The sequence below is a fragment of the Perissodus microlepis genome, chromosome 8, assembly GCF_051167445.1.
Source record: "Perissodus microlepis isolate ML-2025 ecotype Zambia chromosome 8, ASM5116744v1, whole genome shotgun sequence".
In the NCBI taxonomy this organism is placed as follows: Eukaryota; Metazoa; Chordata; class Actinopteri; order Cichliformes; family Cichlidae; genus Perissodus; species Perissodus microlepis.
The window spans coordinates 15478189-15492508 of record NC_140468.1 but is presented as its reverse complement, the minus strand read 5'-3'; the positions used below and the strand labels follow the sequence as shown (position 1 = coordinate 15492508).

At 43.7% G+C, this 14320-nt stretch overlaps 1 protein-coding gene across 1 annotated transcript in view; it reads right to left on the bottom strand.

Annotated features, from left to right (window-relative positions):
* Positions 1–1508, bottom strand: part of ngfrb (nerve growth factor receptor b) — a 39775-nt gene extending 38267 nt beyond the window's left edge. Inside the window, exon 1 of the mRNA XM_084937731.1 lies at positions 1011–1508. Within this exon, the coding sequence (XP_084793857.1) occupies positions 1011–1064 (54 nt within the window). The 5' untranslated portion in view covers positions 1065–1508. The remainder of the gene's footprint in view (positions 1–1010) is intronic.
* Between the last annotated feature and the right edge of the window lie 12812 nt (positions 1509–14320).

Genomic DNA, 14320 nt, shown 5'->3' with positions numbered 1-14320 from the left:
GGGTGGTTCAGACTCTATCAATATTACATGTGCTGAGCCAGCAGAGGATGTATACCCATCAGTGGGAGCAGCTGTCACGTATCAGTGATGCAGCCGGCTCCAAAAACCAAGACATTGACGAGCTCACGGCACAGGCTGACCGTGTCCATGTAACGGACAGTTTTGCATAGTTTTCATGAATCCTCATAAGGTGGTGGATTTTCCTTCCCTCTCCCACATGTTCATGTTTTCCCCCTGTCTCCCTCCCTCTATGTTTACTTCCATCTCCTGCATCTGCTTGTTTTTGCCTCTGTGTAGCTTCATCTTCCAGGCCTTCGCAGTGGTGAGAATCTGTGCATCGCCTAGAAATCGCCCTACAGATCATGCTTAATGTTTAACTTCCTGTATGCCCATTATCACAAGTTTGCCTCACAAACTCAGTAAATTGAGGAATTCACCAAAGTTAAACCAAACCCGGGCTTTACTGGTGATCTCCTCCACAGAGCCCACAGTTACATTGTTATTGTCCTGCTGTCTGTGGAGCCACATGTAACTGAGAAGGGTGGAACTACAGATCCACAACTGAGGCTATAGAGTATCAACCTGAATGGCTACTGCATACATCCATTCTTGCTTCACAATGTCAAGCCAGGGCTGCGGGTGGGACAGGTGCAGAGACACGAAGGTGGGCTGTTTTACGAGCACCACAAATACCAGTATCATCTAACATGACTGGGACTTTAAATCACAGAGAGAAAAGTAAAGATTTTCAGGAAAGTTTGCTCTCAAAAGGTGAAGGGCGTGACAGGCTGGACGGGAAGAAAAAATATTAATAAAAAGAAAATAAAACATGTGAAAGAGAGAAAACTTCCCCCACACACTCGCACCAGCTTTTAACCACCTTCTAATGGGACCATGTTGATGCGCAACTGGCATGCTTTTTGCGCACGATGTGACAGGGAAAAATGTAACCAGGTAAAGTTGACGGCAAATATTTAACACCCACGATGATTATGTCAGAGAGTACTCACCGCTCCAAGCAACACTGCTACGAACACGCAATACATTCTGTGTCTTGTTTGCATCTTTCCAGGGAGGTCAGCCGTCGGATGCAGAGCAGAGTGATGCAGTCTTTAGTCTGCACTGAACTCGGTTGTCATTATTGTGTGTCTTTGCAAATCTTTTGGATTCTGCTGTTAGAGTAGGAGGAAATAAATAAGAAACTGTCCGAGTAAGTGAGCTGTGTCAGGTGTGAAACCCGCAGCGGGAAGACACTAAGTCCGTGAGCCTTAGCTGCAGATGCGATCCACTCGCTGAGATTGACCCATCGGATTCACGCCTGCTTGCGCTTCTTTCCTCCTACAGCGTTTCATCTGGCAGAAGCGCTCAGCGGCTTCAGGGAAGGGCCCGTCTCCCTCTCCACGCCCACAATGTGCGCGCGCGCACTCACTCACACACACACACACACACACGAAATAGCGCTTTCTTTCTCTTTTTTAAATGGTTAAATTACGTGGTAGTTGCTGTTGAGTCGAACAAACCAAGTGTTTAAAAAAACAGACTGCCTCCCGTCTAAATGAGCCTCCTTTGAAAAACTTCTGAAAGGAAGACATCCGTCAGACTGAAAACAGAAGTCCCCTCAGTCATACGGATGTACACCCACTGATGTCTGCAGCAACATCCACGCTGATGATGCACAACCAAAAAGAACCAACCAACAAACAAACAAATAAAAAGTTAACTTTAATGAGAGTCGTCTGTCCCAGAGGTGTCGAACATAAAGCTGAGTGGCGGGGCGGGGGGGCAAAATCAGCCCAGCAAAAACTCCAATCCGGCCCAGTGCACAGCCTTGGATCAAGAGAAGGTGGACATAAGTTTGTGGACTTTTTTAACTCGTGTTTTACAGCTGCCGATACAACAGAGTAATACATCAGCAATTAAATAACAGAAACCTTTTTTCACTACTGTAGAAATTTCTGTTGTTTTTTTGTTTTGTTTTGTTTATTTATTTTATTTATTTTTGTTTACAGTCAGTGCACGGTGTATTTTTTAAATGAGGCATTGTCTGTAAACTAACAAGAACTTTCTGTTTTCTAATTACAGGACAGTCTAGGCAATGAGCTACCAGAACCTTTTCTGCAATGTAACACATTTATTTCTTACAATTTATGCCAAAAGAGTCACAATGGCAGATTACTGGTCCAGCCCAATTATGATCAACGTGGGCTGAATGTGGCGCACGATGCACAGTGAGTCTGACTCTATCACATCACATGAAAATCACTTCCTTTTTTTTATGTGACCTATTTAAAACTCATATTAAATTATTTATCATCTGGAGAGATGTGGAATGAGAGGATTGCTCTTCTCAGAAACACTGCTGCCTTTATGCGTAAGAGGTGATGTACTGCTGGAGACACCTGAGGCAAAAAAAAAAACTGATGGATTCAAATCGTGACAATACTTGTTTAAAGCACCGTAGCAGCAGAACAGGCTTCAGTAATGGCAGAGATGTTTATGAGTTCTGTAAGTAGATGTTTGTGCAATATCCTCACTTACTTCAAATCCCCGAAGCAAGATAAATTATATTGTAACTTTCTTTTTTAATCGGGTTCACTTGACTCAACATTTGACAAGTTAAAGGGCATTGAAGTATACTTGTGACTCATCCAGTATGGTTCCCAGAATTGTAATAAAGCTCATTAGGGAGCATAATTGAGATTATTCATTTAAGAGTAAGTAGTTTAGCTCTCACACTCCTTTTGGCGAAACTCTTTTTTAAAATTTTGTAATGTAAAACAGCTCATTAATAAATAATAAAAGTTGAAGTACTGGTCTCACTCATCTCCCAGTGTAGGTATTGATCACGGTAAAGGCCATATTCATCAACATTGTACTTGAACTCTTTGACTTCACAGTTGGAAAATATTATGTAATGATGATGCAATGTGTGCAGATCTGTTCTTGTACTGACTTTAATATCCATGTTAAAAGTTATTATGAAAATATAAAAGTCTAATCCGCCAATCACATGGCAGCAGTCCAAAGCATCTAAGCACGAAGACATGGTCAGACACGACCTGCTAAAGTTAAAGCTGAGCAGAATGAGGAAGAAAAGGGATTTAAGTGACTTTCGTTGTTGGTGCCAGTCAGAGCGGCCTGAATATTTCCGTTGATTTACTGAGATTTTCCCACAAAACGATCTCTAAGGTTTACAGAGGGTGGTCTGAAAAAGAAAAAAATATCCAGCAAGCAACGGTTCTCCAGGTGAAAATGCCTTTTTGATGCCAGAAGTCAGAGAATAATGGCCAGACTGCATTGAGGTCATAAAATGGCAAAAACAACTCAAACAACTACTCATTACAACCAAGGTATGCAGACGAGCATCTCTGAATGCACAACACATTGAAGTAGATGGACTACAACAGCAGAAGACCACACTGGGTGTCTCTCCTATCAGCTGCGTCAACATTCGGTCGGTAGGGTCAGAATTTTTAGTAACTAACCTGAAGGCATGGATCCATCCTGTCCTGAACAGTTCAGGCTGCTCGTGGTGATTTAAGTGTCTGGGGATTTTTTCTTGGCACTTTTTGGACCCCTTTAGCACCAGCTGAGTGTTGTTTGACCCCCACAGCCGACCTAAATATTGTTGCTGATCATGTCCATCACTTAATGACCACAGTGTACGGATCATCTAATGGCTCCTTCCAGCAGGTCACCAGATCTCAGTCCAATAGAGCACCTCTGGGATGTACCGGAATGAGAGTCACAGCTGACAAATCTGCAGCAACTGTGTGATGCTGACATTAGTCGTTAGCATGGACAAAAATCTCGGAGGAATATTTCCAGCACCTTGTTGAATCTATGCCATGACGAACATAAAAGGCAAACCAGAGAGTACGCCTGAGAAACTTAAACTCCTAGTTTTGAATATGTTTAAAAAATGGGAGTGACGGTTTCATCTTACGTATCAATTGAAAGTGACTGTGATTTATATAGAACAGGAGGGCAGTGGGGACATGAGGGGCTTGGGGGGGGGGGGGAGCTGGTTTGCTCTGAGAGATAAATAATGCATGAATGCAAAGACAGGGACAAAAGGGGGAGAGAGAAACAGTGAAACACACAAAGAGAAAGAAAGAAAATCCATGATGAAGGCCAAAGTAGCTAGATCAAATTTACAGCATGCTCTCTGTAGTTTATGAAGACAATCAGAACTTGTTCCACCCAAAAAAATCAAACACAGAAATAGTTTCTTTGTGCTAACATGAAGACCACTTATATCAGCTGCACTCAGAGGAAGAATGCCTCAACTTCTGTTGGCTATTTAAAGGGGGCTTAACCCACCGGTAACACATTTAATAAGGGGATTTATGAGTGATATAAATTATTAAACAGAAAAAGAATAAAAATATTGAAAGACATGTTAAAAAAAAGATGTTGTAAAATGCTTGTTGATTTCAAAGACATAGTCAACGTGGGAAAAAGATGAAAAAAATAGAAGCTGTGCTGAGTTCATTTATGATCATTTTAATTGTGTTGCTGTTACATTTTCGATTATTCTTTATATCGCCTGTTTTGTTCTGAAAGGTTCACTTGCATTGTGGGTCCGTCTTTGTTTTATATGCAGTTTTTCATTGATTTCTTTACTTCTCAGCTTAGTTTTACATGTGTTCGGTTAGTTCACAGTGTATTTATGGACCTGCCTGTCTCTTATCATTTTGTCTCCTGTTGAGCTCTCCCTCCTTACCTCCTCCTTTCTTTGCTTTAGTTTCTTTCTTTTTTTTCATCTCATTTTTTGGGTGTTCTGGTTCTTTTTCTGGTTTTGGACCACCAGCTGCCAGTTCTTGTACATTTGGGCCTCGTTTTGCATCCAACGAGTAATCATCCATGTTTTTTTAATACTTCTTGCCCAGTACATGTCTTTTTCATTTTTGCAGAAATGTACATCATGATGAGTTAGAGGGAACTGTAACCAGTCAAGTTAAAATTTGGTTGTCTGTGTTATTTTTGGTGTAAAAAAAAAAAGAAGTGTAAAAAAAATAGAGGATTATGAAATGTGCTTGTGTGGAAAAAAAAAAGAAAAAGAAAAATGCCTTCAGTTTGTGACATGGACAGAGACAAAGATCTAGATTCAGATACACAACGATGCACAGTTTTTCTGCAGGGCCAGGAACAGAATGCTTTTTTTGGAACCTGAGACGGGACAGCAAATGTCTCCTGGACCACCCGTCCAGGACACCCGTGCGTCTTCCTCCAGCTCCCAAACATACGCTAACTAACTACACAGTCGCTGTTTTTCTCCACCAGCACCACCTGAGAAAAGGAGAGCACCTGTCATTCCTACATTAGTAGCAGCACAGAAGTACAAACATCCTGGAGATGAGCTTCACAGTCTGGTTGCAAGCTTTCCTTCTAATGTACTGTAATAGCTGAAGAGGCATCATATGACGAGCCAAGCAAGCCCTCGAATTACTCTGAGAGCACTCACACCAATATGGGAGTGATATCAAGTTGTGTTTTGTGAGGAGACCTTCAGAGCACTGCAGTACTTCCCTGTTACATCATGCTTTTCAGTCTAAATCAACAAAACACCATCATCATGTGAAGCATGAATTGAGCCTGTGCAGATACTCTTAATTTCATTGTGTGCCTTCTGTGGGGATCAAATGATTAAACTTGTGTTAAAGTGGATCTTTTTAGGGAGCCCAGATGGCAACAAACCCAGCTTCTTCCCACGAGACTCCCTCATCTGCACAGTATTGATCTGATCTGGGTACTCTTCTCTGTCTTGATTGTACACCCTCAATCAAGCCCCTGTTCACTAGCTGCCACATCTCATAGAAAAAAGTCAATAAACATCTCCACACCACACTCCTCGTGTAAAAAATAACCAAAACATGCATGATTTTTTTCTTTTTAACATTTCCAGCCTGCTTACTTCCTTCATTAGACATTCATCTGAAAACTATTATGACTAAATATGTCTTATCACGAGGTTTACCCACATTGCTACAACATCCACAGTGAATGAAGTTCATTCATTGTGAATTTTTGAACCAAAACAAGTAGGCAAGCAGGAATTCCACCTTGTCAGTGACACATTAAAGGTATACATACCTCTATGTCAAAATTTTGTCATATTTTGTCACACGTTTTACACAAAATTTTACATTTGTGTAAAACGTGTTTGCTCATCCCCATTAATAAGAGCATTATTCGCTTCCCTGCTGATGCACTGAAGAGAGCAGGCGATGTGGGGACTTTTGGGGGGTTGAATTGGCCTTTGTATTGATCGGGTTTGCACAGAGCTGAGCCTCGGGCTGATGACTGTCAGTGCAGTCCATTATGCATTCAGATATGAATTGAATGATGTGCTCATAGACGCAAAAGTAAACCTGCTCTCTACAGACATCAAAGTTTAAAAAACAAAACAAAAAAACGCTTTCAGAGCCTTTTTGGATAAGGATCACAAAGTATTTCACAACAACAGTCAGAAGTAATAAACATAAAATCAAAACATAGTAATATCTACTGGTTAAAAGCAATCCATAAGAGTAAGTCTTGAGCTGCTGTACACACTATAAGCAAAGGTATTAGACAACAGGGGCAGTTACAGTGTCACGTTATTCCTGAAAGTGATGCAACAGCACAAGTACGACTTGAATTTAACCTGAAACATAAAAACAGCCTTTTTATGCAGCCGGTAAAGGGTTCTGCAACCACATGCATGTTCTGCATTCCCGTACCAGACCTCACACTATTCACAGCTCCGTATATCGGCTGTTCCTCCTTATCTGGCTCGTCACGAGTGGCTTACACAGATGGCAAACACCAAAAATAGAGGTGGTTTTAGGTTAAATCAGATTATGGCTGGATTATAACAACACTAGTTAAAGTTTAGAGTTAGTATTTCTGCATGATTGAAGAACAGACGTGCTATAAATTATAATCACATACCTTCAGTTCAGATTAGAGACTAACTGCCTTTTTATTTTAACTTTTAAGGGAAGCCATCCTGAACTCGTCTGTGAGCTTGTAAAGCAAAGACTAAAATTAGCAAGCAAGAGCTCTCTGAGCTCTTTGACTGTATGAATGTTGCTTTGTGAGAGTGTTCCTACTTCAAGAGGTTTTCAGGTTTCTGGTTGCGACGAAGATTATTGGTAAATTCAAATTTCAATTGCTAAGATTTAAATGCTTATGAACAGCCATCCAGTACAGTTTAACACTCATAAAAAGATTATTATTAGCTACAAAACAGTGTTTGTTAGAGCAGAGCTGGAAGGCATTACACTAGAGTACAAACGCTGTTAAAACGAATCACTTGTGTGTATAGAACTTTTATGTTATTAGTAACTGAGTTATGAATTATGAATGCCTTGTGTATTTATGCTCTCTTTATGTCTAGGACCACTACCTGAGCCTGATATGATGGCATCTGGAGCCAGATTAAGCCAGGTTCAGCCCTGGCATCTCATCGTGGTTGTGTTAGATGGGTTGTCTGAGATGGAATCGGCCTGTCCAAAGTAGCTCACCCACCCATAAAGTTCTGTGACGTCATCCTCCACCACTTCCTTCAATGCAACACAGTTTTTCTAAGCTCCACTTTGGCCCAAACTTCCATCAGCTTAAGAATCTCCAGAGCCTGCAATTATCGCCACAAATGTTCTGAGAGGTTGAGAAGGGAATGAGGCAGCAGTCCAGATGTCCTGTGTGGGCATAACTACACTAACCAATTTTGATTGCTCCACAAAGAAAACTGCAGCCATGAAGCGCGGTGGGCTTGTGGTGTCTGACATAAAGACTGTGAGAAACTGATGTGGGTTAATGTGCTGCTCGTGCGATTCATAGATTCTTGGGGCCACTCTAGATGTTCGGGTCAACTAAATTTGGACTTGTTGAGATAAAGAGCAGCATCAAAATATGTTGTTTCCAAGGGGGTTCACCTCAAGGTGACAGGTTCAGATACAGGACTGGATACTGATATACAGATTTAACTGTGGAAAGTGTGGCATGAGGACACATTCATTGCTGAAATGAAGAATAAGTTACATGGATTTGTATCTTGCGATGCTTTTATATATGTTTTATTTATCTGTTTATCAGTTTTTAACTTTTTCAGGTGCTTTTAGGTGATATTTCCAGAAATACAATTCACTGTTGGTTAACTGTGAATCAGTTGCTGTTAAAAATTTTGATATTATTTAATTGTTTGATGATATAAATACTAAAATGAGTAAACAGCTTCAAAATGAACCACAGGATGAAATACAGTGGGATGCAAAAGTTTGGGCAACCTTGTTAATAGTAATTTTCCTGTATGAATCGTTGGTTGTTACAATAAAAAAAATGTCAGTTAAATATATCATATAGGAGACACATACAGTGATATTTGAGAAGTGAAATGAAGTTTATTGGATTTACAGAAAGTGTGCAATAATTGTTTAAACAAAACATAAATTTGGGCACCACAAAAAAAGAAATTAAATCAACATTTAGTAGATCCGCCTTTTGCAGAAATTACAGCCTCTAAATGCTTCCTGTAGATTCCAATGAGAGTCTGGATTGTGGTTGAAGGTATTTTGGACCATTCCTCTTTACAAAACATCTCTAGTTCATTCAGGTTTGATGGCTTCCGAGCATGGACAGCACTCTTTAACTCACACCGCAGATTTTCAATAATATTCAGGTCTGGGGACTGAGATGGCCGTTCCAGAATGTTGTACTTGTTCCTCTGCATGAATGCCTTAGTGGATTTTGAGCAGTGTTTCGGGTCGTTGTCTTGTTGAAAGATCCAGCCCCAGTGCAGCTTCAGCTTTGTCACTGATTCCTGGACATTGGTCTCCAGAATCTGCTGATACTGAGTGGAATCCATGTGTCCCTCAACTTTGACAATATTCCCAGTCCCTGCACTGGCCACACAGCCCCACAGCATGATGGAACCACCACCATATTTTACTGTAGGTAGCAGGTGTTTTTCTTGGAATGCTGTGTTCTTTTTCCTCCATGCATAACGCCCCTTGTTATGCCCAAATAACTCAATTTTAGTTTCATCAGTCCACAGCACCTTATTCCAGAATGAAGCTGGCTTGTCCAAATGTGCTTTAGCAAACCTCAAGCGGCTCTGTATGTGCTGTGGGCGGAGAAAAGGCTTCCTCTGCATCATTCTCACATACAGCATCTCTTTGTGTAAAGTGCGCCGAATGGTAGAACGATGCACAGTGACTCCATCTGCTGCAAGATGATGTTATAGGTCTGTGGTGGTGGTCTGTGGGTTGACTCTGACTGTTCTCACCATTCGTCACTTCTGTCTATCCGAGATTTTTCTTGGTCTGCCACTTCGAGCCTTAACTTGAACTGAGCCTGTGGTCTTCTATTTTCTCAATATGTTCCTAACTGTGGAAACAGACAGCTTAAATCTCTGAGACAACTTTCTGTATCCTTCCCCTAAACCACGATGGTGAACAATCTTTGTCTTCAGGTCATTTGAGAGTTGTTTTGAGACCCCCATGTTGCTACTCTTCAGAGAAAATTAAAAGAGGAGGGAAACTTACAACTAACCCCCTTAAGTACTCTTTCTCCTTATTGGATTCACCTGTGTATGTAGGTCAGGGGTCACTGAGCTTACCAAGCCAATTTGAGTTCCAATAATTCTAAAGGTTCTAAAGGTTCTAAAGGTTTTGGAATCAATAAAATGAAAACAGTGCCCAAATTTATGCACCTGCCTGATTTTGTTTAAACAATTATTGCACACTTTCTGTAAATCCAATAAACGTCATTTCACTTCTCAAATATCACTGTGTGTGAAATGCCCTGAACGTTTAAAAGGTGGAATGAAAAGTTTAGCTCCAACATCAGCGAGGAGGTCTTGGATAAGGAGTCCTTTGTCTGCCACGTCTTGGTCTCCTGGCTCCAGCCAGGGAAGGACTCCACTGATGCTTGTCATCTCCTTATCAGAGATCCAGACAGTATACAGAGGTGAGATGAATTCCAACCCACTGGGAGAAACACCCATCAGCCCTTTCAGAGTCATCCTGATCCTGCAATTGGAGAATGTTTGTGACTTTAAGGTCAGAGAAGAGGATGTCTCCTGTGCGATCGCCAGGCAGTCTAGCATGACAGTCACATTCTGGCAGCATCTCTGGAATTTGAGGGGCATAGTGGCCTTGACCTTTTCCCTGCCTATCCAGATAGGAAGGAAGGACAGCATGATGAATGAATAGATAATTGGTCCAGGTGATGGCAATTTGGCATTGCTCACAATAAACATGTCAGCAGCTCGATGGAGCTCCATGAACACCCGTCAAAGAGTCCATCAGAAACTCATCTATTAATGGCGTGACGTGAGGGTTCTAGGCAGGCTTCCTCACCAGTTTTCTTTGTTTAGTCTAGCCCACTGTCAATAAGCAGATGGACTCCTAAAACATCCCGAAGACACTGTCAGATGGAAATTTAGTGTAGAATCCTGTTAGGTCATCAGATGACCGATATCTGCTGAAGAGGACAGGAGATGGCAGGGCTTCTTCTTCCAACCTGGCTTCCAGGTCTTGGATGTAGTCCAAACATCACTGCAGATTCCGGTTTCTCGTTTCCACAGCTAGAACACCACAACAGCCTAACTCTATTACAATACCATGTGCTGATGAACCTGTTGATATATTTACAGTACTTGTCAAGTTGACCTCACTAAAACATATGTATCTAGTGACTGAACTCTGTGACTGAAAAACAAAAGACAAGCACATTGCTACATTTATAATTTCTGTGACCAGGTTATGTAACAGAGATCAGAAGTTGTTTAACGAGGAAGGCATTTAAACTTTTACAGTGCATATTTGGCATCGTAGACCCATCGTTGAACCATTGTTAATGTTAATCATACCTGCTTGAGGGTGTGTCACGTTGTCCTGATCCAGCTTCACAGCCTTAGCTGGTGTTGTGCCAAAAGAGCAATTTCTGGTATTTGTCAAAAAATGGCCTATAATCTGTCAAATGTATTTCTCATGAAAGTTATAAAGTCATTGTAAGCCACAGACAGCATTCCTGTCACAAGGTAGAAGCCTTTTAGTAAAGATTGTTTTTTTTATATGTTTTATTTATCAAGCTACAAAACTCTCATTGACACTAAAATGTATTTTTAAAGAGAAATTTGGCATACAGAGCAGTGAAATTCCAACACATAAAACATAACAGCCGCTCATTCCCTTTTTGGGAATTGGGGGGGGGGGGTTATACTTTCAATGTATAACTTACACAAAGAACAACTATAATTCATATCAAGCGTAAACCCATCCAATGTCTTTTTAACTGGGTATATACCCATTATGTAGTATTTTAAAAGAAACCTTCATAACATTATTGGTTAAGCAGAATTTTCCTCTCTGTAGCCAAAATGTATCACTAACTAATTCTAATTAGAATGTTGGCTATTGTGCCTCAAAAAACTTACAGCACACGTCTTGACAGAGCCTCAAACACCACTGCATATTCTTTGATTATAACAGGTATGTTAAACTTGGATAAACCTGGATAAACTTAAAGAATGAGAGAAGTTAGGTTTGTATGCAAGTTTCCAAACCAAAAGAGCTTGTTTATGAGAACTAGATAACTTTAAAGGTATTTTTTTTTAATCTTGTAACCACATTCAGGTAAAAATAAATCAGTCAATTAAAAATTACAAAAAGAATGTTTGAAAAGGCGTTCCAAATCGTGCCTTTGTCATTGAGTAAGTTGGTAAACCACTTCACCTCAAAGGAATTATTTAAAATTAAAAATTTCAAACGATCGATTCAAATATTGATAGTATTGATATCAATGCTGGTATCAGTATCAGATCGATACAAACGCAAATGGATCAATTTTTTTGCTTCTGTCGTCAAAGTCCAGTATGAATCCCACTGAACTGTGTTTAATACATATTTATTATCATTTTTTAAATGAAAAAATGTACCTCAAACAAGCACTATGAAAAAATCTTTGCTGTCTGTCACATCAACTCTTTATAGCCTATAGCACACTAAAACAGCAGAAGCTGACCCAAAGTCCTTTAAAGCAGCGGTCCCCAACCTTTTTTGCGCCACGGACTGGTTTATGCCCAACAATATTTTCATGGACCGGCCTTTAAGATGTCAGAATTTGGTAAATGTACGATGACTTAGCTTGTACATTTCATGACACACTGCTCTCCCCTACATAAGCTCCCTTAAAAGATACTTAAAAGTGTCAGTATCAGTATTGGTATTGGCAATACAGCCCTTAATTTATTTGGTATCGGATCGACACCAAAATCTGCTGTATGACACAGAACTAGTCGCTATATGACAGGAAGTCCCGTTGCCAAATTTCAGCGACCCCTGGTGTGAGAGTGTGGAAATAACAGGATGGTGGCCGCTGTAGGACAAACAACTGTTGCCGCCGTTGATCTGAAGAGCGTGTAGGCCGCAAGTCCGCAGTTCACTAGTGATGGGATTTCTGGCTATTTTTAGAGAACCGGCTCTTTCTGTCACGGTTTGCCATGGCAGACCGTGGGGGGTGTAGGGAAGGAGGACCCAGGCGCGGTGCTCTGTGTGCGAACAGTGCGTTTATTTACAGCGTGGTACAAAACAACAATAAATCCCCGTGTTCTCCCCAGACTCCCGTGTCGTGTCGTGTCCTCCTGGTGCTCTCTGCTCTCGTGTCTGCACTCCCGGTGCTCGCTGCTCTTCAGGCCTTCCACGCTCCTCCTGCGGGAAACAATAGCGGCAGCTGTCAGGACACTAAACAATGGCAGGCATGCACTAACTCAGTTCAACTGGATGACTAACGTGGAGACTCATGCAATGATCCCGCGTCGGTGGGAGCTCCAAGACTCTCTTAAGTAGCTCCCCCGACGAGGCCTGATCAGCAGCAGGTGTGTGGCTCCGGGTGTGGCCAGTCCCCTAGCAGGGCCACACCCACCAGGCCTGACGGCGCCTATAAACGAGTGCTCAGACACACAGCCACCCACACACACACATATGTACAAGCATAGAGAAGAAGGGGAAGCGACACCAAAAATACATAATAATATAACAGGTCCATGACTGCCCAGGGGTCCTGGGTCGCCCAGTCCCAGGACCCTGACAGTACCCCCCCCTAAGGGTCGGCTCCCGACGACCCCAAAACAAAAACACAAACCAAAAATTACAGTACAACCAACCCAGGGCGGGCGGCGGGGGTCCAGGACGGAGGGCCAGAACCGAAACAAGCAAAAACCACAAAAGAACAACCCCCCCAAGGTCACAGTCCCAAGTCCGACCGCGCATCCCGCAGCGGAGTAAAAAAGAAAAACGCCACAAAACAGTCCCAGGCGGCCCATCATTACAACACCAGTTCAGGAGGCCTACCGCGAGTCCAATGGCGGCAACGTTGCAGCTCCGGCGGACGGCCATGGGTCCGGCAGCAACAGCAAAACGGTTCTGGGGGCCTGCCACTGATCCACCGGCTCGCTGAGCTGCTCCTGCTCCGGCTCGCTGAGCTCCTCCGGCAGCGGCGCTGGCTCCACCGGCTCGCTGAGCTCCTCCGGCAGCGGCGCTGGCTCCACCGGCTCGCTGAGCTCCCCCGGCAGCGGCGCGAGCTCCTCCGGCTCCTGCTCGCTGAGCTGCTCCTCGGCAGGCGGCGCGAGCTCCTCCGGCTCCTGCTCGCTGAGCTGCTCCTCGGCAGGCGGCGCAGGCTCCTCCCGCTCGCCGAGCTCCTCTGCTGGCAACGCCGGTCGCTCCGGCTCGTTGAGGTCCTCCAGCAGCGGCGCTGGCTCCTCAGCTGGTGGCTTGCTGAGCTGCTCCTGCTCCGGCTCGCTGAGCTCCTCAGGCAGCGGCGCTGGCTCCACCTGCTCCGGCTCGCTGAGCTCCTCCGGCAGCGGCGCTGGCTCCACCTGCTCCGGCTCGCTGAGCTCCTCCGGCAGCGGCGCTGGCTCCACCTACTCCGGCTCCGGCTCGCTGAGCTGCTCCTCGGCCGGCGGCGCGAGCCCCTCCGGCTCCCGCTCGCTGAGCTGCTCCGGCTCGCTGAGCTGCTCCGGCTCGCCGGGCTCCTGCTCCTCGGCTGGCGCGAGCTCCTCCGGCTCGCCGGGCTCCTGCTCGGGCAGCGCGAGCTCCTCTGGCTTCCCGGGCTCCCGCTCCTCGGCTGGCGCGAGCTCCTCCGGCTCGCCGGGCTCCCGCTCGGGCAGCGCGAGCTCCTCCGGCTCGCCGTGCTCCCGCTCGGGCAGCGCGAGCTCCTCCGGCTCGCCGGGTTCAAAAAAAGCGCCCCTCCAACAGCCAAACCCATCTGTTCTCTGATTGGATTGTTACATTTGTGATTGACATGACATTGACCAATCAGATGAAAGGAAGAA